Raw genomic sequence first — 23,116 nt, 5'->3', positions numbered from 1 at the left:
TGTGCCTGAAGAGTTAGTGGAGATCTGAGGGCAAAAGAGTCCAACCTCGTACTAGCAAGATGTAACTAAAGTGGCTGGTGACTGTTTGACCCACACGTGATTTTTCCATTACCCAAGATGCTAAAAGTTGCAGAAGTAGATCAACACATTCATTATATTCAACATTTTTATGATTAAAAAAAAATATGACTGTGTCACATATAGAAACATAAGACTCTGGGATATAAATCACCCTACTTGGTCACTTGAAGGTTAAAGGAAAGTGCAAAATAAAGAAAGATGTTTGCATCATTTAGATGCAAACATCTCTGGAATGAGATATTTTCCCTCATTCCAGACTCTGCTGTGAGACACAAGCCTCACACCACTGAAAGCGGGACATACAAGCATCTTTGTTACTACGCAGTTTCGAGCTGAAACAGTGGGTGACGTGATGCTTGAAGACTTAAGGATGATGCATGAGGATGGCCCCATTCCAAAAGTACACCTACAAAATGACTGCTAGAAATTAGAGAGTTCTGTCCTACATCAGTGCATACCAAAGTAGAAACCAGTGGAGGAGGGACCAGCAAGTCACCTCTGAATGCAGAAAACCCTACAGCAGCTGCCCACGGCTGCTAACACTGGCTGATAAAGAAACTGAACAGTCCACACTTACAAAGAAACACACATGTACCCTGGCTAAATCAGTTAATAGTTTACTGTATGTCAGGAAATATATCAATAAGTTGGTAAGCTTATTTTTGAACAACATACAGCAGCATTAAGTAACCAATGAACCAGCACAATTTTTTTTTTAAAGAAGGGGGGCAAACAGGCCTAGGTGTGCCAGAGAATCACATAGGACAGACAGAATCAATAAAACTGAGATCAAAGTGCATATCATTGAAAACATTATCCCATGTGTTGGAATCTTGAATGCGAGTTTGTTGAGCTGTTATTCATTTCCACTTTAGCCTAGGCTGAGAAATTTCTGTGAATAATAGATGTATTATTTATTTATTTATTTATATATTATTGTTCCCCTTGGGATGCAGTATAGGCTATACTCTGCTGTGATCAATATTTTGGTTGTAAACACATGCTAATCTAATAACATCCCATCAGCTTTACCCGAACTGTGCTTTTTAAATAATCTCTTTAAACAGATATTATATCATTAATAAGCAACACTGATATATGCCGTTATTAATCTAAAATTAAGGTTTGACTTGAACAAGCTTCTTCTTTTGACTGCTCCCTTTAGGGCCACCACACCCGATCATTTGCTTCCATCTTCTCCTATCTCTAGCATCCTCCTCTGTCACGCCAACCTGTGCGTGTTCGACTTCACATAATCCACAAATCTTCTCTGTGGTCTTCCTCTTTTCCTCCTGCTTGGGAGTGTCATCTTCAACATCCTTTGTCCAACATATCAGCTGTCTCTCCTCTGCACATGTCAAAATCATCTCAGCCTTGCCTCTAACTTTGTCTCCAAAACATTCAAGCTGGGCTGTCTCTCTGATATATTTATCCCTAATTTTGTCCAATCTGAGACTAGAAACAAGTATATCAGATGGACTGGAAGTATAATGTAACGTGACTTCTTTTAGGTAATGTACACAAACTCTAGGCAATGTCAGGAAAATCAAGTCAGAGCATTGCATGAAATTACCCTTTCTCGCATGTGTAGCAGGATGATTTAAGTCTGCTCTCGATGATTAATCATACCCGTTTTGAATCTATTGATTTATTGCTGGCAATGCCGCTCTGTCACCTGCTTGTTTATGGTCCACCGATGGTCACATTACCTGGCGTCTTTGTCCGCCCGCTGCCTGATCGGCTGCATGTGTACAGGTCCACTGATGCAGCATGTACATTCTGCCTGTTCCACAGAAGCTGTGGACTTAAAAGCCTCTTGCTTGTGGCATCTCCTGTTTGTGGTGTGAAGTTTACCACTCCTCCCCAGGCAAGCTTAATATAGTGTTGGTAGTTTTTTGGTCCAAAAACTACCAACATTTCAATGTACTGCTTGCACGGTAGAAGTTACTGGGATGTTGTGCCATCTGTTGCCACTGGGTCAGGAAGTGCTCCTCTCCTGTCAAGGTGGAGTAGTTCAGCAGGTCTGGTATATAAGCTGCCCTTTCCTCTGCATTTGGCTTTGAATTTAAATTGCCGATTTATTAAAAGCAATTTGTCATTTTTCAGATATTAAAGCTGGTGCTGCTCTGCGGGATGCCCTGCTATTTTGTTTCTCTGTTTTGTTCATTGGCATCATTTGGGTCAGCTGCATTCAGCGTTGCTTTGCAACTCCTTAATTAGGGCCTTAATTTTAATATGTGTGTACATGTCTGAAGTGGGATTAGCTTTGGATTATGTTTATTTGATCCTGCATTATTTAACTTGTGTATTTTTTGTTTTGTTGTTAAAACATTTTGCTTATTTAAAGTTACTTTAACCTCCTAGGACCTGGCGTCCACATGTGGACATCACATTTTGGGTTATTTAGACCAAAATACTCAATTTTGCTCTACATGGGCCTGATATCCGCTTACAAAGACGTTATACTGCCACTGTTCTATCAAGATTTTAAACAAATATCCTCATATGTTGTTCTTAAAAACAAAAATAAGGTAAAAAATAAAATAAAATACAATCTGGTAATTCTTTGTTTTTACATTCATCGGGCCCCAATTTGCCCAAATATCAAAGAGAAATTAAAAATGCATGTCGTGGAAGAGGTTAAGGCATTCTGTTTTTATTTTTAATAACTCTGCTGATTTCATTCCCTTTGTGTCCAGGCTGAGAGCTGAAGATGATGGAGGGGCCTGTTTCTGTGTTGTGTGTGGTTGGTGCCGGGTTCCCTTCACGATCGACTGCATGTTCTCAAGTGCCTGAGGTGATCCACTTATGTTCATTTTTATTTGTTGGGTCTGTCTCCCCTTCATGTTGACTTTTCTCCTCTGCTGGTGAGCCTCATTCCTGAACACTCCAAACCCCGATTCCCTGCATGGTTGAATGTGTAGAATTTAAAAATTTTATTTTTTCCTTTTTAAAGAAAAAAATAAATGGAAAGTTTTGAATTGTGGAACCACGTCTCCTGTCTCGTCTTTAGTGGAATGAACCCGTGTACCTCACTGGTGTTTTTACTCATTTCCTTGGGTGAAAATCCCAAGGTGGTGTTGGTGACAACTAATTAAACTATTTCATAACCTTGTGCTGTCAAATGCATTATCACCACTAGAAATACTCAGTTTGATTTTGGTGAGGGGTACTGGTGGTTACAGCTAGGTAACAAAACAGTAAGAGAAAATATAACTATTTAACTCTACAGTGTAAGATTTATTGTTCAAAACAAAGAGTTTTGTTTAGTTTGTGCATTCAAGCAGGCCCCTCAATACACCTTGTTACATCTCTTTAATGTTTCTGGCTTATTATTTAAAATATTACAAAGACGCATAACTACCATAAAGCTGCAGTCTGAGCACATTTGGCAAACTAAACTAAAAACAAGAATGGACAGCATACTGTACAGCAGGTGCACAAGCATAAGCTGCTTGGTCTAGCGGACTAACAATAGCACGCCACAAACTGAAAATTATCTTAGATTTTAACACTTCTCTTTCCCCCCTTCTGTCTGCTTTCTGCACATATTGCTAAACAAGTTTAAATCTTCTGTTAGTGCTGCTTATATTTTCACAGTACCTGGACATCAGTGCATCGCTAAGGCTCAGATTGGAACGGTCATAAGGTTTACAATAGCCACCATCAGCTTTACTGAATTAGTTTCTGATAGCTGCACAGCGGAGGCCTCTAAACTATAATGATCAGCTGTGGTAAAACAGAATTTTTCGAAAGCAATATAATTTTGGCTAAAACGACTAAACCAACATAGCTGCTAAAATGAAGTGCTCTTTAATCAGATGAGCCTATATCATGCCATTCCCATTAGAGACATGAGCTGCACTGATCTCTTCACAACTGCTATACCGTTAATCCAGATGAACTAGAACACTTGATGAAGTTACAGCAGAGTGTAACTTCCACACCAGCTTTATCTAATCTCCTTAACTAGAGTCCAGTACTTTCCAGCATTATAAATGCCAAGCACTATAATTTAAGCATATTCAACTGCATAAGAAAGAGTGGTGCAAAAAAAAAAAAAAAAAAAAAAAAAAAAAAAAAAAAAGAGTGGTGCAATTTCAGACTTTTTTTTTTTTTTTTTTTTTTACATGCAAAATTGCTGAACTTGTACTGCTGAATTTAACCCACTACAGTGGGTTACTACCCACTGTAGTACATTTTCAACCATTCTATGTCTAAGGAAAAAAATATATATACATAAAAAAAATAAATTATATGAATAGAGCCATTCTTGTTATATTAACAGACACAGTGAAAAGACAGGAACACATATGAAGAAACGGACTATAGTGATTTTTTTTTTTGGGGGGGGGGGGGCAAACAAAAAAGGGAGTGTTGCATCCCTAAAAAGAGGCTAGGGGATGAGTTGAGTAACAATAAATGTCCAGGTAAAAGAAAAGCCCCCCAAAAAATAAACAAAAGAATTTTCAAACATGAGTTTTTTGTTTTTTGGGGGGGTTTTTTTAAAGAAAAGAAAGAAAGCTATTGAAAGATGACGCTAGCTACTTACCAGTAGGTCAAGCACACCACTAAACTGACAAATACTGTTAAAGCACACAATCCTCTGCCATCCAAGAAACACAGCTATTCACTAGCAGTTCTAGCCTGTCCGCACCACAACACTGAAACTGGCCTGGACTGAGACTGAGTAGTGCTACACCTGCTTTTATACTGTGGTGAGGCTAATTCCTGAGTAGAGACAGCTGTGCACTGGCACCTCAAGAGAAATGGGTGGCAGTTGAATGTGTGGGGCAAACAAGACATACCCACACAACATGCGGGCTGTAACAGTGAGCTTAAACTTCAGAAGTCTATGTGGTAGATGCAGGTGGAAAAAAATGTATACAAGCATCTTTTTGCAACTGTGGACATACAAGTTTGAATTATCACCTCAAAAGATAATAACATCTCTGACAGACTGTCCTCCTTTTCCTTTTGTTTGGCAGCATTAAGTGGGAATACAGTTTGACACGGTAAAAAGAGTCTTCTGTGGTCATTTGGAACAGGTATAAATACTCATTCTTTTGCGCCTGGTCAACACTTGGTGTGACACAGTTTGCTTCAAGCATAATGACGTCTTTATCCTTCTAAGCTACAGTGCTTGAACTGTTCTTATTATTATTTAATCATCTGACTCTATAAAAACACCATGGTTCCACCTCTGAAGGAAAAAAAATAAACAGCTGATGCTACATTTCATGTTCAGACAAACAAGTTAAAATGTTTTTTTCATCTGGTACATTTGAACATTGATGGATAACACTAGTGACCTAATTTCTACTAGTGGAAATGCAAAATGTAATTGTGTGGCATGCTAACAAGCGTGCATCTCTATAGACCCTTCATTTTAAAAAGTAGAAAATAGAGCCTTGCTGAAAAATTACTTGGCTGATATTATTAGTCAGTATTGTCATATGTTGGGTTATGTATATTATATTAATAATATATATATATAATTAATATTATACATAATGACCATGTCCCAAGGTATAAAAAAACAACATTTTTGAGAATATGAAGCAAGAATATATGATCAGTGTATTTGAGAAATGGCGTCATCACATAGTTTGCACTACAATAAATGAGTCTCAACAAGTGATGGTATACAGCTTTATGTTTCTAACGATGTGATGGAAAATCAAAACATTGTTGAAGATTCTTGCCTATGTACAGACCAAACTTAGTTTCATATGACTGAAATAGATTTATTCTCAGAATATCTCAGAAAGCTCACACAGTTCTCACTTCACTAACTTCACTAACTTCACTTCACTAACTTTCTGAAATAACACAACAAAAAGTGTTTCCCTTTATTTGCAATAATTTCTTACTGATGATAAAGTCTTTCTTTCTAATTCATTCAATTTCTGTTAAAAAACAACAACAACATTAAACCAAAATATCTACACAGACTTACAACTCGTGGCTGTCAAACTGCTGAATTTGTACTATACTACTTACTTTAACCGATTCATTTAAAGCTTCCAGACATCACCACTATCGAGTTCTATGACTTAAAATGGAAAAAGAGAAAACAACCCTAAACTAAGACTAGATTGAAACTGGCATCAGAGCTCTTACTTAAAAAATCAGTTATGTACTACAGGTCTCAGTATAATGTTAAACTTTTGAAAACATAGCCCTTTGTATTTGCATCTTGCCCTTTGTACAACACATTTGACGTAAAATGCCCATTCACACTAATCTTTGCCTATCAAAAGCCACGGGTCACATTGAAATCTTTCTTCTATCTCCTACAACAAGGCTGTTGTACAAGAACTTATGAAAAAATACTTTTGGTTACTTTTTATTATCCACTTATCCTGATTAAAGTCAGTGACACAATTGTTTGTTAACTATATCAAGATTGGTTAATTTAGGAACAGTAATGACTATCATGTGATTGCAGAAAAGCATTAGTTTGTAATGTGTTACCTCCATCAGTAATTGATGAACCATCTACGAGACTAACTTTTTATTGCTGGACAACAGGAAAACTTGATCCATAATCATACTGTATATTAACCGAAGATGTATGTGTGACATTCCGGCTGTAGCAAACAAGGGAGTGACAACAACCACTGATAGTTGAGTGTAATGAGCTAAAGAAGTAGAAATTCTTTCTCTGAAGTTGATGTATACAGACAGATCTTTAATGGACTGAAAAGGCTATCAATGTTACTTTAATTAATAATAATTTCACTATAAGTCTGCTGAGCAATTTAAATATGACTCAGGTTTAAAAACTTTCTAAAGTCAGCAACCATGATTTCCTATGTTCCACTGTTCATCCTAGTTTTGAATGATAAAAAACTGATAGTGACTTCCTTTTATTCAAAGCTTTTGCTGAAAATTCAAAATGCTAACTCTGATTGTCTTATTCCATTGAAGCTAGTAAAGGGTATTAGGTGTTCAGTAAAATTGTGAAGAAATGTTTCCACAGACCAATTTTTGCTTCAAAGTTCAAACAGAATAATAAGTCATGAATGTTTTGAACCTGCATTGTAACCACCTTCTTGTCTTTTTTTTTGTTGCCTAAATCTACCTTGGATTAAAACGCTATGCAGAAATGGCTTACACTACCCCTGTTGCTTGTTGCATTCCTGTTGAGTAGAACAAGTGATACAAACTACACTAACAAAGCAACAGCATGAAAACAGTGTGTAGCACCAGTAATGTTTAAAAATGTGCAAGATCCCTTTAAGGTGGGAATGTAAGTTTGTGCATGCTTTACAGCAAGCTGCACTTTGAAAACTCCGTCTCTCAAATTCAGTGTCAATATGAAAAACCTCTGTCTTTGTAATGTAACAACCTGTCTAACAACCTGTGGAAGACTGAAGTTAAGCATAATTTTAAAATGACAGAGAAAGCCGTGCTCCTCACACTCCAAATACAATCCTTTAACTCAGCTACTGAAAGAAGATTATTTTTCCTTCAACCAACGTGTCCGTTTTATACAGGTATTAGCCATGCAGCACAGTTGCTACAAACATGCTAATAATGTATGCCAAATTTTTCTGAAAAGAACTGAACACATAGCTTGGGTATATCCTAACTTTTGGTTTAGGCAAATTACAAGGATATCCCTACCCTTCTTAAGTTTGGAGAAATAGGTCAAACTATGACACAATCAATAAAACCATTCTGATAAATCCATTCACAAAAATTTGCCAGGCTAATTTTACTGCTGAAATAAAAATAATACCCCCATAATGCTTATAACTAGTAATCCAAAACGCTTTGCAAAGCATGCAGGGAACATAGTGAACATTTATCTTCACAGTGTAGCCTGCTCATTGCTGGCAGAGCATTTGCACTTTATATATTTAGTTATCTCTTCACTTGGATTACATTCCTGTCCCCTGTCCAGCACTTGCAAACTCCGTTTAACAGCTCAGACATCAATACTTTGCAATGTGTTTACGTGTTATGCACAGTCTCATATTCCTGTGGGGATGAGATTAAGTATGTGCCACTCACAAGTGATTTCTTGGTATTTTGTTAACATAGTATCTTAATTATTTTCCCACTAGGACTTAAAGTCTGTTGATGGCGCACACAAAGACTCAGTGGTGAGTTTATGGAGACCTTATCACTTAATGGTATTTGTTTCAATCTCATGAGACATCACAATAACATTCTTACAGGCCCTAAATGCCGTGCTGTGTCTGCAGTGCTCAATAGGCTATAGTGAGTTTTCAGTGAGCTTATCGCACTTTATTGCATCTTTATGTCCTGTAACAGGGGTTTGTTCGACTGGTCTAAGTAGTCTCAAAAAGGGCAGCCTGATATCTCAACACACAACATGACCATTACGTAACGCAATTTACGGAATACCCCACGGGCCAATTAACGGATAACGATATTTTGTAACAATTTCAGTAATCTGCCAGCCTTGCATAACGGCAGGGCCTGGCTGCGAGAACAGATGCGCAGGCTGGCATATTGCTAATGGATTGTAAACACGGGCTGCCTATAGGCCTCGGCTGCCTCAGATATTATTCTGGTGGAGAAGAGCCACCTTCTCTCCCCGCCACCTGCAGAATGCGCAAGTCTATAACAGCCCACTGCAGCCCCGTGGCCTCTTGATTTATTGCACTGCACAAAACAGATAGCAGTGGGCTTTAGCTGAAATCATTATATATTTATGCAGTGGCAGCAGAAAAGCAGTCTGCCGTAGAAAAAGACACAAAAATTATGCATAGTGGCCTTGAAATAAATAACAAACGGCGGCAGCCCCCCACCCCCCCCCCCCCCCCCCCCCCCCCGTATTGATTTGGATGTAGATGCACAGCAGAAATCCGATGATTCCGCTCAAAGGGTGCTTACCTCAAGCGTTCGTATCTCTTTTTGTGTCAAGTCGTTGGATGTGGCACATTTGGTCCGTAAACCCTCCAAACTAGAAATGCTTATGTCTATCATATTTTGCACCAACTCGCACTGCTGCAAGGCTTTCTGCAAACTAAGATGCTGCTCCTCGCTTTTTGTCATCTCCTCGTTCATAGTTTTGTGAACAGTGGACGTTATTTTTCCGTTGCACTTAACAAAAAAAGGAATGAATTAATTCAAAAACAAGGGGGAAAAATATTGATGATTATTCAGGAAAAGAGCGTGGTGAAACCCACGGAACGGAGCAACCTGCAAAACGCCATGAAACGAGATGTTGAAGGTTTAGAGACGGGCTTTGAGCCGTGAGAGAATCGACTCCATTGCAACAACAGTCCTCGTAGTTCCTGCTGTTTCATCAAGGTGTCTCTGGTTGTGGGCTAAATCAAACACAGTATGAAGATACCAAGCGGGACTACGCGGTCTGCATCCATTGGGTTCCACTTCTGTCAAATGTATGTTTGGAGAAAAAAAAAAGAAAAGAACAAGAAGAAGCTGTTCAGCGCACCATAAGTAGACGCATCGGGGAAAAGCCTGCTGGTTTTAAAGGTGCTGATGTGCGGACTGGATGCAGGTACTCCCTGTCTCCCTAGGCAGCAGCTGCATCCCGGTTCTCTCCCACCACACCGACATGTTTCCTGTCAATCAAACCCACAGCAACAGCATCGCATCGCCCAGGCACCACCGTGAGGGGCCGTTCTCGCGAGATTACAGAGCAGAGCAGAGAGCTTACTATGCTTGAAACGCCAGGCTAGAGTTAGAGGCAAAACTATCCCTTTTTACGTGTTTGAAACAAAGAAGTCCTTTTACTGAATATGTATGGCATCTATTAGTTTACTACAGGCTCGTGCTGTGTGCACACTTATATAGCCTGCAGTCCACAGCCACACACACCACTTCAAAAATGTTTCTAGAGAATGATTTAAATATGCTTTAAAGTTAAATGGAAAAACAAATATTCTTTTCCACTGATTCATGTGAGACATTTAATTTTGGCCTAGTGAGACAACTCTGTACTATGCTTGTTGATGTTTGTATGTGAGTGGAATCTTTTGTTTTTTATTGTGTGCCTTATCTCATTTCTTCTTCCTCTGTGCTCAGGTTTAATTTGCAGAAGAGATCTTGATCACAGTGAGGCTCCTCAGTTAGAATATAGGTTATAACGCAGACATTACAAATAGAAACTGGATTGTTCAAAAACAGCAATTGCAGGAAAAAAAATACAAATCAAACATTAAGGATTGAATGCTGTCGAAATGCAGGCTGTGATATTAAATCGTTATCCTTGACTGATGCAGTATAATGCAGCCTGGGAATCAGGATGCTTTGGAGGTTTCCAGCAACAAATCTGAGAAGTCAAGATGATTAAAGAGATAGGACATGGTAAACAAAATCTTGTGTACTTTACTGCTCACAACTTTTTTTCACTAACCTATGATGATCAAGAAAATGTTTCAGAGAAACCTGTCGTGTAAAGTATAGGTTAGGTAATATTTCAAATTCAGGCTCTAGATAAATATATGGGCACACTGCACTTTTTGACATATGGACAGATATGTGTATTTTACTGTCAGCACCATTACCAGAACAGAAAATAAATGCAAAAACATGTAGAAAACATTTGTGACACTCTTTGTCATGTGTTAAGATGGTTAAATATTAACACTTACAAAGATAAACTATAATGAGATTAAGATGTCAGTGTCGTATAAAAGTGAACAAACTACATCTAAGAAGGAAAGGTGTAAACTTTATTTTTTTTAAATTTAACAAGACGTTTAGTGACAGGTGACTTTTATTTAAAAAATCAAGATAGCCAGAACACTTTTTTTCTTTTATTTTGGTGATTCAGACCTCAGTACCATATGACATCTTTAAAGACTTGTAGTTCTTGCTGTTGGGAAAAAACCTACTGCTGAGTTTGATTTTCACTTTCACTGATTAGGGAAAGGAATTGTTCAAAATGGGAGAGACAATATTTAAAAATGAAAGAGGAGATATATACCTTTGTTGTTATAATGTTTGATATTGTGTATCTTTTATTGTTACAATTTCTAAATCCCGTTATTATTTTTTTACAGCAGAGAACAAGTCACCGATACTCCGCCCATGAAAATGACAATGTGATTCCATTGGTTGTACGTGGTGACGTATGACGTACGTTTTGTTTGCGGAGCGCGCCAAACAGGGCCATCAACAGTAGTAATCGCAGTGGCTTAAACTCTGGAACCCTTTTGCTCAGCTTGGCGTAATATTCACGCTTGGTAGGATACATGGCTTCTACAAGTAAAGCGCCGCTACAGACCAGAAATTTACCATGGTGAGCTGAAAGTCGCTGTTTTTCACAGAATGGTTCAAAAGGTTATTGCTAGCTAACATGCCTACTGTCAAGCTAGCTGCTCGCTGCACTGAGTAGACTGATGCATTCTGTGAACTGCTAGCTTTATATACATTTAGAAATGACGTTAGTTATTACGCACAGTTGTAACATGGAAGGAAATTAGCTTACCTTCAGTTCGGCTTACGTAAATCTTATCAGTCCATCAAGCATTAACATGGTGCCACTTCAGCAACAGGTTAACCGAAAACCTGCAGCTTCTGACTGCGGTGAAAGTACTGTAAAGTTGACGTTTTGTTTATAATAAAGGGTGATATTACGAAAAAAATATGGATGCGGAACTAAAAAGTGGCCATATGTAATGTGATATGTCAACGTTTGTCAGCGCTTATCATATGTGTTCGTAGACGTTTCAATAATTTGCCTTAAAATTCTTTCGAGGTTGCTTATTTGCCATGCTGTAAACGCAGCAGTTATTGCAAGTATGAATGCGTGTGTGTGTGTTTTCCTGTTTCAGGGTTGAAAAATACAGACCACAGACACTTGATGATCTGATTTCACACAAAGATATTCTGAGCACTAGTAAGTATGTGGACTGCCGCAATAACAATACTATAAAACTGTATAACATGACACTTATGGATAATCAAACTACTTTTATGTTTCAAATTTATAGAACTATTAGGGGAAGGGGGGGGGGCATATGTGGATTGTTAAAGAAATGTTGGTTACTTGTATTTAAACTGATTTTCATTTGTTCTTTTTATTTCCAGTCCAAAGGTTTATCAGTGAGGACAAGCTTCCACACCTTTTGTTCTATGGCCCACCTGGAACAGGAAAAACCTCAACCATACTCGCTTGTGCCAGGCAGCTGTACAAAGAGAAGGAGTTCAACTCTATGGTGTTGGAGGTATGTTACAACTCCTCATTAGAAGATTTGGGTTTGCTGAATTGTAAAGGTTTTTTAACTTGTAACTCTGCCATTTTACATTAAAATATAACTAATTTTGGTTTATAGCTCAATGCATCTGATGACAGAGGTATTGATGTAGTACGAGGTCCCATTCTGAGTTTTGCCAGCACCAGGACCATCTTCAAGTAAGACTAAAACACTTATACTTGTAGAGATTTTGACCAGAAATAAGTTTTCTCAATACTTTTATGTGCAGTTAAGAAGTGCAATGGAAATGTAAGCTGCTGCCTTTGTTTTTTTTTATATATCTTGTCCTTCAGGAAGGGCTTCAAGTTGGTGATACTGGACGAGGCCGATGCCATGACCCAGGATGCCCAGAATGCATTGCGTCGAGGTAAGCCATCTGTTCGTTCAGGCATTACCCACTGTGAGGCACACGGCTCAGTGAGCAGGCAATTTGGCTGCTGCTGACTTACAGTGTATCTACTTTTAAACCTGGATATTTATTTAAAAAGCTTTACTTTGCAGAAGAGTGGAAATAATGATTGAATTTAACTGTGAGATATTTTGTATATTTAGTCCAACCTGTGTTTTTCTAATAATCTTTCCATATTTCATTTATAAAGCATCTATTGCTGCTCAGTGCAGTTTTATATTTCTAAATAGATGCATGGTGAAGGAAGAGTGGATGATATTATTGGTATATTAGTGTCAATTCTAAATTCTCAGTGAGGTGATTTACAAGTGTCCTGCACAATCTTAGCAACATTAAGCAAGTCCTTAGGATAGATTATTCAAAAAAGTGGATTTTTTTTTTATTTACTAAGATGTTGCCAGAATTTACATGTTAAACTTGTTTCCCTGCTTTCATCCCACCCTTGCTCTCTGTCTCAGTCATTGAGAAGTTCACAGAAAACACTCGATTCTGTCTCATTTGCAACTACCTTTCCAAGATCATCCCCGCCCTGCAATCTCGCTGCACCAGGTTCCGCTTTGGTCCGCTTTCGCCAGACCAGATGATCCCTCGGTTGGAGCACGTTATCCAGCAGGAGAAGTGAGTTAATGTGTGAATGCTTTCTCTCCACTTACTGTTTTTTTTTTTTTTTTTTTACATCTCATTGAATTATTCCCAGAATTGCTAATGAACTTGCCAAATGTATTTGTACCTGTTGGCCTCCCTGGGCTCCGCTAATCTGCATATACTGAGAGAAATAATTATTTGATCCCCTGCTGAATTTATAAGTTTGTTCATTTCCTTGTAAGTAAGCATTCTCTAATTTTTATGGTAGTTTAATTTTAATAGAGACAAACATAATACCAACCACATTAAAGATTGTTTAAAATCCAGAGTCTTTGTTCTTATGTTACGTTTCTGTTGGGTAATGTTTAGAAGTTTAGGGCTTCTGTGTGTGTTCGAAAACAGTTTAAATCAGGGGGCAACATCAACCCTGTCCTCTCAACTGTACCAGGCCCTGAAAAACCAACAAATACCACAATAGGAAATGAATTTTCTCATTGTTTCACATTTATTGCTACATGCAACTTGAGATGGAAGAAATTAATGAACGGACTTGGAATTCTTTTTGATTGCTATATTTATTAAATGTCATCAGTTATTTGTTCATGTCGCAAGTTTTAATTTAACGTTGATATGATTTAAAAATAGTTGATTATGTCATTACTTTTTGTGACAGTATTGACATCACGCCAGATGGAATGAAAGCTATCGTGACCTTATCGACGGGTGACATGAGAAGATCGCTCAACATACTGCAGGTAAGGCCAGAAGTTCATCATCAGCGTTGTTTAAGATGTGGATGTCATGTTCAGTGTGGCCGTTTATAAAAATGGCCGAAAATATAGCCACTGGCCACTTCATTAGTTGCGTCCCCCCTTTTGCCTTCAGAGCTGCCTTATTTCTTTGTACCATTCCTTTGAGATGTTGATCTATATTGAGATGATTGAATCACACAATTGCTTCAGATTTTTCTGCTCCACATTCAAGATGTAAATCTCCACTACATTTCGCATCCAATATATCCCAAAGGTGCTCGATTGGATTGAGATTTGGTGAGTGTGGAGGCCATTTAAGTACAATCAATTTATTGTCATGTTCAAGAAACCAGTCTGAGATGATTTGAGCTTTGTGACACAGAGTGTTCCAAGAAAATATCTCCCACACATTACACCATCGCCAGCCTGAACTGTTGATACAAAGCAGAATAAATCCATGCTTTCAATGTGTTCAAGCCAGATTCTGACCCTGTCATCACAGTGTTACAGCACAAATTGCCTTCCGTTAAGCTGCACGTTCTCCTCTAACACCCAACAGCGCATTTTCTTCCAGAGAATAACCACATACTGGATATTTCCTCCTTTTTTTGCACCATTCTCTGTAAACCCTAGAGACAATTGTGTGGGGAAGTCCCAGTAGACCAGCAGTTTCTGGTTACCTTTCTTCCCCATTCTGATTCTTCGTTTGAACTTCTTCAGGTTGTCTTGACCATGTCTACATGCTGTAATGCATTGAGTTGCTAGCATGTGATTGTATTTGCATTAACAAGAATTCAAACAGGCATATCTAATGAAGTGGCCAATGAGTAGTATATGTTATATATCCAAACTGCAGATGGGTAAACTGTACTGCATGTCATCCATCTCTGTGATTTCAGAGCACCAGTATGGCCTATGGGAATGTCACAGAAGACACAGTGTACACCTGCACAGGGCACCCCCTCCGCTCAGATATAGCCAACATCCTCGACTGGTGCCTCAACAAAGACTTTACTTCAGCGTACAACCGTATCCTATATTTAAGTTCTGACTGTGCCATTTTATACTTTGTACATTTCTTATGAAGTTTAGCATATTCCATATTCCAAGAAAGAACATTTCTTTCTTGCAAATAAAACTTCAGGTTAATAGAAGCTAGTTGTACCTAAATGCTTTGCACATGTTTTTAAGGATTTGGTGACTTTCTTTTGAATGGTGGGTTAACAAACAAAAACTCATATTAGTAGTACAGTTTATGATCTTGCATTTCTTTAACACATGGATGAAAGAAATCCTTGAGCTGAAGACTCTGAAAGGTTTGGCTTTGCATGATATTCTCACTGAGGTTCATCTGCTTGTACACAGAGGTAAGGAACATGCGAGGGGGGAAAATATCACACGTTTTTATTTCTTTCTTTAATTTAAGCACCGCAGCACAAAAGCCACCCTTCTTTTATGCCAACATTTGATTGGCTGCTTCTCGCAAACATAAGGTTTGAACAGGTGGATGGGGTTGCTGTGCTCAGACCAGCCCTAACCATAAAGTATTTGGAGCAGAAACATGAGTGTCAACCATAGTAACAGCACGTTAAAGAAAACACGCAATGGGGCCACTTTAAAACCCACTGAAAGGTTGGCGGTTAGTGACATGATCAGTGCTAAAGTTTTAAGCTCACAAGTTTGTGCATTAATGAAAGTTTTTCTGTTTTTACTATCAAAAGCGAAGTATCTAATTTTTAAAAATGTTTTTTCTTTAAAGTGGATTTTCCTCCCGCTATTCGGATTAGTCTGCTCATCAAGTTGGCCGACGTAGAGTAAGTGTGATGCTTTTTCAAAAAAATATTTACAATGTAACAAGTCATGTTAATATAATAAAAACGCCAACATGTTGATTTCCACACGTTGTGGCAAATTTTTTATTTCCATTATTGCTCGTTTCATCTCTTCAGACATCGGCTTGCATCAGGAACCAGCGAGAAGATCCAGCTGAGCTCAATGGTTGCAGCTTTCCAGGCAGTGAGAGAGCTCGTGGTCAGCGAAGCACCTTAGATACAGTAATGCAATGATAGTCTTTTTCCACAGTGGGGGGGCATCAGGATAAAAAGGATAACCAGTTATTTGTTTATTTGGGAAGAAAACTTTGTCCAGTGCATAATTGCCCACCACACTGAACCTGCTGTACAGTGTAAAAGATGTCTGGAACAATGCTAGCAGCTATCTGACTCACTCACATCTGCATACAGAACCAAGATGGAAGTCGATCAGCACAGTGAAAAAAAACAAAACAAAAGATCCTTTTGGCACTTTTGGTTAAAAGGTGGACTTGAAAAATCCTATTTTCAGTTTAGTATCACTGCAACCAGGTAATCAGTTCATTCTTGTCCAAAAAAAAGTCATTGAACATGTGTATGTTTTAATCAGTTTAATAAAACCCTTTCTTATAAGTCCAGTTGCTATAATATTAATGTGCCAGTACATTAGCAGTGCATATAATGGTAAACACAGGAATTAGAAATGATATATATCTGATATTTACACAATAAATTAATAGTATAAAACTGTTATTCAAGTCAACAATGTGAACACTGAATGTTTGCTTTGTAGTACCGCAGTAGTGCAATAAATGAAATCTTAGTGCAGGAATGTTGCATCTAAAGTATCTTAAAATATGCTTAATCTGCTTCATCAAGCTTTCAAAGCATTTGTTATCAGAAAATACAAGGCTTTTAGGATCGTAGTTAATCGCTGAAAATGTCAGTTATTTTTAAAGTTCCTATTTAACTTTCCCACTCCTCTTCATCTGAGGAGCAGCAGGACTTGAGGCGTTCGGGGATGTTTTTGTATGTGAGGTACTCGAGGATCCTCTTGGGGAGGGGAAGCGCCTCAATCTGGTGCGTGGAGATAGAGTGGCGCAGGATAGATCGACACAGGTGGCACAAGCTGGGCACCGCACTGGGTGCCCTCCAGAACCTCACGTGGCCATCTCTGGTTCTGCCAGAAGAGACACATTTGCATGTTTATTCAGGGGCCAGTTTTCACAAAGATACTTTAGACTGGCGTGTTCAGGGATGGTCCTAATTTTGCTTGTAGATTTAATGCATCTAATGCAAATCAGATGGTGTCAATAATGTAAAGACAGGTCTCATTTTCACCTTTAAATGAATCAAACTTCCGTACTAACTCGAGCCTAAGATTGATGTTACCATGGTACCGACAGGTAGCTTTGACTATTAGTACTCAAAGACAAAATCGTTGCTTGTAATTTACCAACATTATGTATTAGAACAGAGTTTTAGACACTGCATTGCTTTCAGCCACTTTTGTATTTTCAAAGGAGCCACTGCACTAGATGGATCTGCATATTTGATCCCCCCACCAATACATTCTATATAACAGCTTAATAACTGGGTTTTTTTTCTTGACTAAAAATGAATGATACGAGAGCCTAATTTCATGGATAAGTTTAGCTGTATAAATATACTTTATAATAAAATAAAATAAATAAAGCTAGGAAGTGGGGTAAACTGAATTTTGGCATATAATGTCTATCGACCACCCTCTGTAATATTCTGAATCTATGCTGAAATGAAAGCATCCTTACCCCGTAGCAACAACTCCCCCTTGTGGATGGTACTTGCAGCACAGTCCATTAGAGTCTCTGTCTCTTTTTGTCTCCATCACCATCCCTTTCTCCCCCAGCTCCCAAATCCTAAGAGCTCTGCAAACGCAACACATCTGTCTGAAAGCATCTGTCCAGTGTGTAAAACGTTTAGGTTATATAATATAGCATTTTCTGATAACTGACCTGTCGTCTGTCACAAGTGTCAAGTGCAGACCGTTTGGAGAGAACTGTATTGCTGATATTTGGTTTTGCCCATAATCTTCAAAGTAGTCACTGTGCAGAAGAGAAAGAGGTGACTTTGAACTGCACCAAGTCAAAGTCAGACGTTCCACATAGTATACATATAAAACAGATTGCAAAAGACAAGGACACTAGGACATACTTTCACACGCCGTGTCATACGCAAACAGATAATGACAGTGTGGGCTGTTTGGTTCACAGATTTAAGCTTCTGTACTTAAACTCAGTGGTAACAACCCGTTTATTTGAGTAATTTGCGGTCTTCTTATGTAACCCATAAAATGGAGTCTTTGTGCACAATTTTAACCCTCAAAGTTGTACAAACTCACGCCAGAGTGGCCAGCTTCTCTGCCGTGTATGGGTCCCAGAGGTCGATCCACCAACTGGAGCCGCTGAAGGCTGCAGTGGCGAGAATTGCCCCATCAGGAGAGAAGTCACAAGAAGACAGGAGGTACACGGTCTTGTGGGCCCCTCCTGTCAGGTTCCTGATGAATGTATATGAACGTAGACTCCACAGACACACCATCTGATCAAAGTATAATCATGCAGGGTTAATGAGACTTTATACCTTGCTGGAAGGCCTGTTTTTAATTTGGAAAATTAATGTAGGTTTAGTCGACGCTCAAAGTAGCTTGTCCCTGGGGTAATTAATTGCTGCAGAACTGAAAAAAAAGTTTTTACAAAAGCTAGTAATTTGTCAGTGATGTACTTTCTTGGTGTCAGCGGGACACCCTGAACCACGCAGCAGCGAGTGACTATGCTCTTAAAGTCTAATATTACACAATGTTATGCTGTCTGCTTTCCTTTGAAAATGAGAATATGCGAAATTGTCAGTTTGATTGGAGTGTTAAGACTTCCTGGTGCTCCAGAAGTTTCTAGAAGATGCTAAATGGCCTAAAAACATTTTAATAGCAGGAGCAGGTAAAACAGTCAGACCACTACAATAGATATTCAGAAGCACCCACTAGCAGATAATTTCACTGAAAATGGATATCTCCTATAGGTGTTTAACTGGGTTGGTGTCAGCTGACTAAAGACATAAAATAAAAGTCTCTGTATTTTCATACTCAAACCAACCAGTGGCTTTAGATAGTGATATTGCCATCCTGTGAGAGACCATCCCCATGAGGACAGAACTGTTTCATCACCAGATAAACATGATTACTCAAAACAACATGTCCTAAAATAGCCTCACAGCATAACAGAGCCACGCTCAGTGGAGAGATCAAGCATTCAGGTTTTTCCTATAATTTGTCTATGACGTATGCAACTCATATCAATCAATACTGGTAGCTGTCAAAAGAAAACACCACTAAAATAACTGAAGTTTGCAGAAGATTAAATACTTTACATAAGCAAATATCAACAAACTTGTTAGGAGCAAGAATTCAAATAGGAAAATACTTGAATATACCTTCAAACTAATTTCATTGTCCTAGAAAAATTAACGTGATGCAGGATTGCATTTAAAGCTGCCCTTTTAGACAATTTGTATCACACACTTTGAGCCATTCTCCTGATTAGACTTTTGGACAAACAACATTAAATTTGACACAGAGTTGAATGAACAGGGTCGCCCAAATCCATGTTGATAATGTTCATTAGAAACTGATAAAAAGAAGGACAAAAGGACACATTCAGCAAGCTTAGAGACATTAAGCATTTACAAGTGTTTGAGTTTTACATGCACAAACAAATTACTTAAGTTATCTTTTACAGTGCTCAGTACTTGATGAATATGACCCAATACGGTACTTTTGCAATGAAACACCTCACCCTGTCAAATCTCCCGACAGACGCAATCATGCTACAGTCAGATGATACGCAGCAGGAACTAATCCAGTCTTTATGGCCATAAAGCACCTGCACCTTTTTCCCTAAAACAGACAGGAAAAACATGGTAAATGTAGACGAGAGACTACAGAGCCTCATTATTTTGACTTTATTTTTTAAAATGACAGTACATCTCAGCTCCTGATTCCTGAATGTGTAAGCACAGCCATCTGCTAGCTTTAACCTCTTACATTAGAACAGAAGGTTTATTTCAGCTGAGATTCACAAGATTAAACAGGGGTGAAGTAATGAATAGACAGCTTCAGTCATTAAGACCTTGTCTGCAAAGCCTCCAGAGTTGTTTGGTGACACGTGACAGTTAATATTTAACGGTCTTTTAAATGCGTGATCAGGCAAGCTCGAGGTGTACTTTGACATTTGAAAATTCAGCTGAAAAGCCTCGCAGTTCTAAGGTTATCTGCAAGAAAACAATTTGAGCCCAAGTAAAAAGGACGCACCAAATATGTAGATTATATTTTGTCCAAAACATTTTTTTAAAAATAAGACAGTTGTGACTGCCACTCACAGGTATTTTTAATAAATATCTGAAAAATACCTTTATGAGCCAGGTCCCATATCCTCAAAGTTTTGTCCCGAGAGGATGATATGAGTGTGAGCGTCCCATTCTGAGGAAACACCAGGTCCCTTACAACCCCTTCGTGGCCGTGGAGATCAAAAACAGCACTGCCTAAAGGAAAGGAAAAGAAAAAAACAAGCGATTTGAAAATCCATTTAATTCAGCCAATCAAAACTAACCGTCACAGAAAAATAAAAATCTCACCTGTTAAAACGTTCCAGATTTTGATCACCCCGTTCTCCAAGCCCGTGGCCAGAAGCAGGCTGTTTTTCCCTTCTGATCGTGCTTTAGCTGGACACGTTGTTGCATTTGATTTCGGAGGTCTGGGCCCGAAGGCGAGCCCCCACACTGGGTGACCACAACTGAAGCTTTTGTCTCCTCTGTCAGTCTCTCCATTTTGACTTTCTCTGTGGGTGAAAGGAGCACCAAGAGTGCAGATGCCATAAAAAACTCCAGTGTAGGCGGTGAGAAGCTAGAGTTGGTGATTAAATGATGCAGCTTTCAAGTGCTGCTGGTCACAGCAGATCTAAACAACTAAACGGTAAACTGAGAGCTGAAATTTGAGTCTTCATGTTTTGCTTTTTTCTTTCACATTAATCTAAAATAATAGCTGGAATGAATACATCCACTTGCCTTCTTCTGCCTCCTTCCACATGTTTTATCAAATGTACCAACAAAATCTACTGAGTATTTAAAGTTGTAAGCCACTTTTTTTCTTTGCCTTATTTAATTATTTAGGCAAATTCAAACATTGTTCATGGAGCAACAATTCTTTTACTGCAACAAAAATATAAAGAAAAAAAAAAGAGTACTGTTTTGTTATTTTGTGTGGTATTGGCAGCAGTGCTGAGCATTTTTCAAACAAATTGGCACTAATGAACACTGCTGAGCCGAAGGGAAATTCTTTGTGGGCACTAGACAGAAAAATACTATAATTTCAGGGGCCTAATTTAGAGGTAGGGGGGTGGGGGTGTAGGGCATAACAGCAAGACCCAAAAGTCTTGGGTCTTGGGTCTACAGAATTTTTTTTAATAAATAAATAAATGAAAAAAGGAATAAATGACATTACTTAAAGCTATTTTTAAAATCTATATCTGGTCTTACTTTAAACAATAGCTGCTTTTAATGCTTATTTTCTGGAGTTTTTATCGCATTCATGCCTTATTTCCAAAATACTGCTCAGTTGCATGAGGATATTTTCACATACTGGGATTAACTTTCATAACCACACATAACACTAAACACTGGATCTTTATAATACAAAAGCCAGTGCAGAAATGGACTATGATAATTATTGTGGAATTGTGCAAGAGAGAGACGGGTTATAGAAGCCAAATGATATTATCATAAGGTTACATTTTCACTGTTTACTCGGTGTAGCCGAACATGAAGTAATACTTTTCCCCAGGTGGCTTGATTTCTTACATAAATACAGGCGTGTATTAAAAAAGAAAACAAGGGGTTAAATCTGATTGTTCACCACCATCCCCACCCCACCCATGCCACTGTTAATCTTACAAAGCCCAGCGTCATTGTATAAGAGCAGTTTGGACATTTACTCGAGTACACTTTTAATGCACCTATGTTATTCGTCCTTTTGATGCGAGTATAGTACTTATTTTGACGCTTCAGTTATTTATTTTGTAGATTTTGTACAGTAACTGACACATATTGTTCGGTATTACTACAGATAAAACTACACACATTTTACTTTAGGTAAAACTAAAATATATTTTTAATACTATTAGACTTTCCGATATATTTTATATTAAATAAAGATTCCGTCACTTTGCATAACAGTTACTGTATATAAAAAGATGTTTACACTTTTTGTGTAGTAGCCTCTGTAGAAGGAACAGGGCTGCACTTGAGCTCGAGTGTCCCCGGTGTTTTCGTCACTGTATTCATTTCGAATCAAGTGTTCTTGTTGCCTGCGGGCGCCTCTGTGCCACAATCAATCAAATAAAAAAAAATCAATCATTCACTCGAAAAGCCCGTGCAGGACCTGCCACCACCACCTTCCACCTGACACGGAAACCAGAATCTTCGAGGGCGACCTGAATGCATCACGTGCGGATTAAATATACAGTAAAACCTACTCGGAGTCGAGAGGCCAGGCGACGACCCAGACGATCCCGTGTCCCATGGACCAGGCGAACCAAGCTCCATCCGGAGAGAAGTCAACACTCCAGGTTTCACATCCAGCTCTCTCCACCAAGGACGGAGGTCGCCTGGTCTTCAGCTCCAGGAGAAGAGCCGGGTCGGACGCTGAAGGAGGATAGAAAGACACCACATAATCAGCGTTTGGCACATTCATCCTCTGACAGCGCTTGCAACTCTTAACCCACCAGCGTCCCCTGCTCGGTTGTATACGGTGCCTCTGGAGGTTTAATGCCATCTCCAAGTAACCGCTGCCTAGTTTCTGATCGTTGCGATGACAACGTACTCACCGAGCTCGGACGACAGTCGCAAATGTTCACTTACATGTCGGCTGCAGCTCTGGGTTGTTTTCCGTGGAGCACATCCTTTCGCTTTTCACATTCTTCGCTTTGTGACCGACTTCCTGAACGTGTCCTCCCCGGTTGACCGCAGCATTTAAACTAAAGGAGCTCACACTTTGTACGTCCGCAGAGAGCAGAGGCTCGGCGACAGAGTGCTGTCTGTCAGAGATAACGTGAGAAGAAGAAACGAAATGTTCAGTGAGTTCCTGTTATCTGACTCATTTGTACCATTGCCCAACGTGATCACGTCTCCTTTCATGACGTAACCTTATTATAACCCTTAAACCACACCCCCATGAGATTAAACAAC

General features: G+C 38.8%; 3 protein-coding genes and 1 long non-coding RNA gene across 9 annotated transcripts in view; 1 reads left to right on the top strand and 3 right to left on the bottom strand.

Annotated features, from left to right (window-relative positions):
• The window catches only part of ksr2 (kinase suppressor of ras 2), a 122,425-nt gene extending 112,719 nt beyond the window's left edge, over positions 1–9,706 (bottom strand). For all 4 annotated transcript variants that reach the window (XR_014877324.1, XM_085181029.1, XM_085181028.1 and 1 more), the window contains exon 1: positions 8,953–9,706. Coding sequence is in view for 3 of the 4 variants with exons in the window: in XM_085181029.1 (XP_085037155.1) it covers positions 8,953–9,126 (174 nt within the window). In the remaining variant the exon portion in view is untranslated. The remainder of the gene's footprint in view (positions 1–8,952) is intronic.
• A 1,447-nt stretch (positions 9,707–11,153) lies between these two features.
• Positions 11,154–16,477, top strand: rfc5 (replication factor C (activator 1) 5). The gene is made up of 11 exons (XM_085181038.1): positions 11,154–11,329; positions 11,865–11,929; positions 12,121–12,257; positions 12,366–12,445; positions 12,581–12,654; positions 13,155–13,314; positions 13,955–14,036; positions 14,933–15,062; positions 15,323–15,400; positions 15,793–15,847; positions 15,983–16,477. Exons 1-11 carry the CDS (start codon positions 11,283–11,285, stop codon positions 16,080–16,082), a joined length of 1,008 nt encoding a protein of 335 aa, XP_085037164.1. The 5' UTR covers positions 11,154–11,282; the 3' UTR covers positions 16,083–16,477.
• Positions 16,441–23,038, bottom strand: wsb2 (WD repeat and SOCS box containing 2). 3 transcript variants are annotated; one of them, XM_085181034.1, is made up of 9 exons: positions 22,790–23,038; positions 22,405–22,573; positions 20,510–20,712; positions 20,285–20,416; positions 19,672–19,772; positions 18,225–18,421; positions 17,839–17,928; positions 17,635–17,751; positions 16,441–17,024 (listed from the first exon to the last, which is right to left on the bottom strand). In XM_085181034.1, the coding sequence occupies exons 1-9, from the start codon at positions 22,827–22,829 to the stop codon at positions 16,811–16,813; spliced, it is 1,263 nt and encodes a 420-aa protein (XP_085037160.1). In that variant the 5' UTR covers positions 22,830–23,038; the 3' UTR covers positions 16,441–16,810. The 3 variants fall into 3 exon arrangements, with proteins under 3 accessions (XP_085037160.1, XP_085037161.1, XP_085037159.1); XM_085181035.1 differs by lacking the exon at positions 22,790–23,038 and adding an exon at positions 22,654–22,783; XM_085181033.1 differs by lacking the exon at positions 22,790–23,038 and having other exon boundaries at positions 22,405–22,644.
• LOC146506337 (uncharacterized) lies at positions 17,072–17,628 on the bottom strand. The gene is made up of 2 exons (XR_014877325.1): positions 17,473–17,628; positions 17,072–17,429 (listed from the first exon to the last, which is right to left on the bottom strand). It is a non-coding gene; the product is annotated as an uncharacterized LOC146506337 (long non-coding RNA).
• Positions 23,039–23,116: the final 78 nt, after the last annotated feature.

The sequence above is a fragment of the Neolamprologus multifasciatus genome, chromosome 12, assembly GCF_963576455.1.
Source record: "Neolamprologus multifasciatus chromosome 12, fNeoMul1.2, whole genome shotgun sequence".
Classification (NCBI taxonomy): domain Eukaryota; kingdom Metazoa; phylum Chordata; class Actinopteri; order Cichliformes; family Cichlidae; genus Neolamprologus; species Neolamprologus multifasciatus.
Note: the sequence above shows the minus strand (reverse complement) of the source record. Positions and strands in the feature narration are given on the sequence as shown.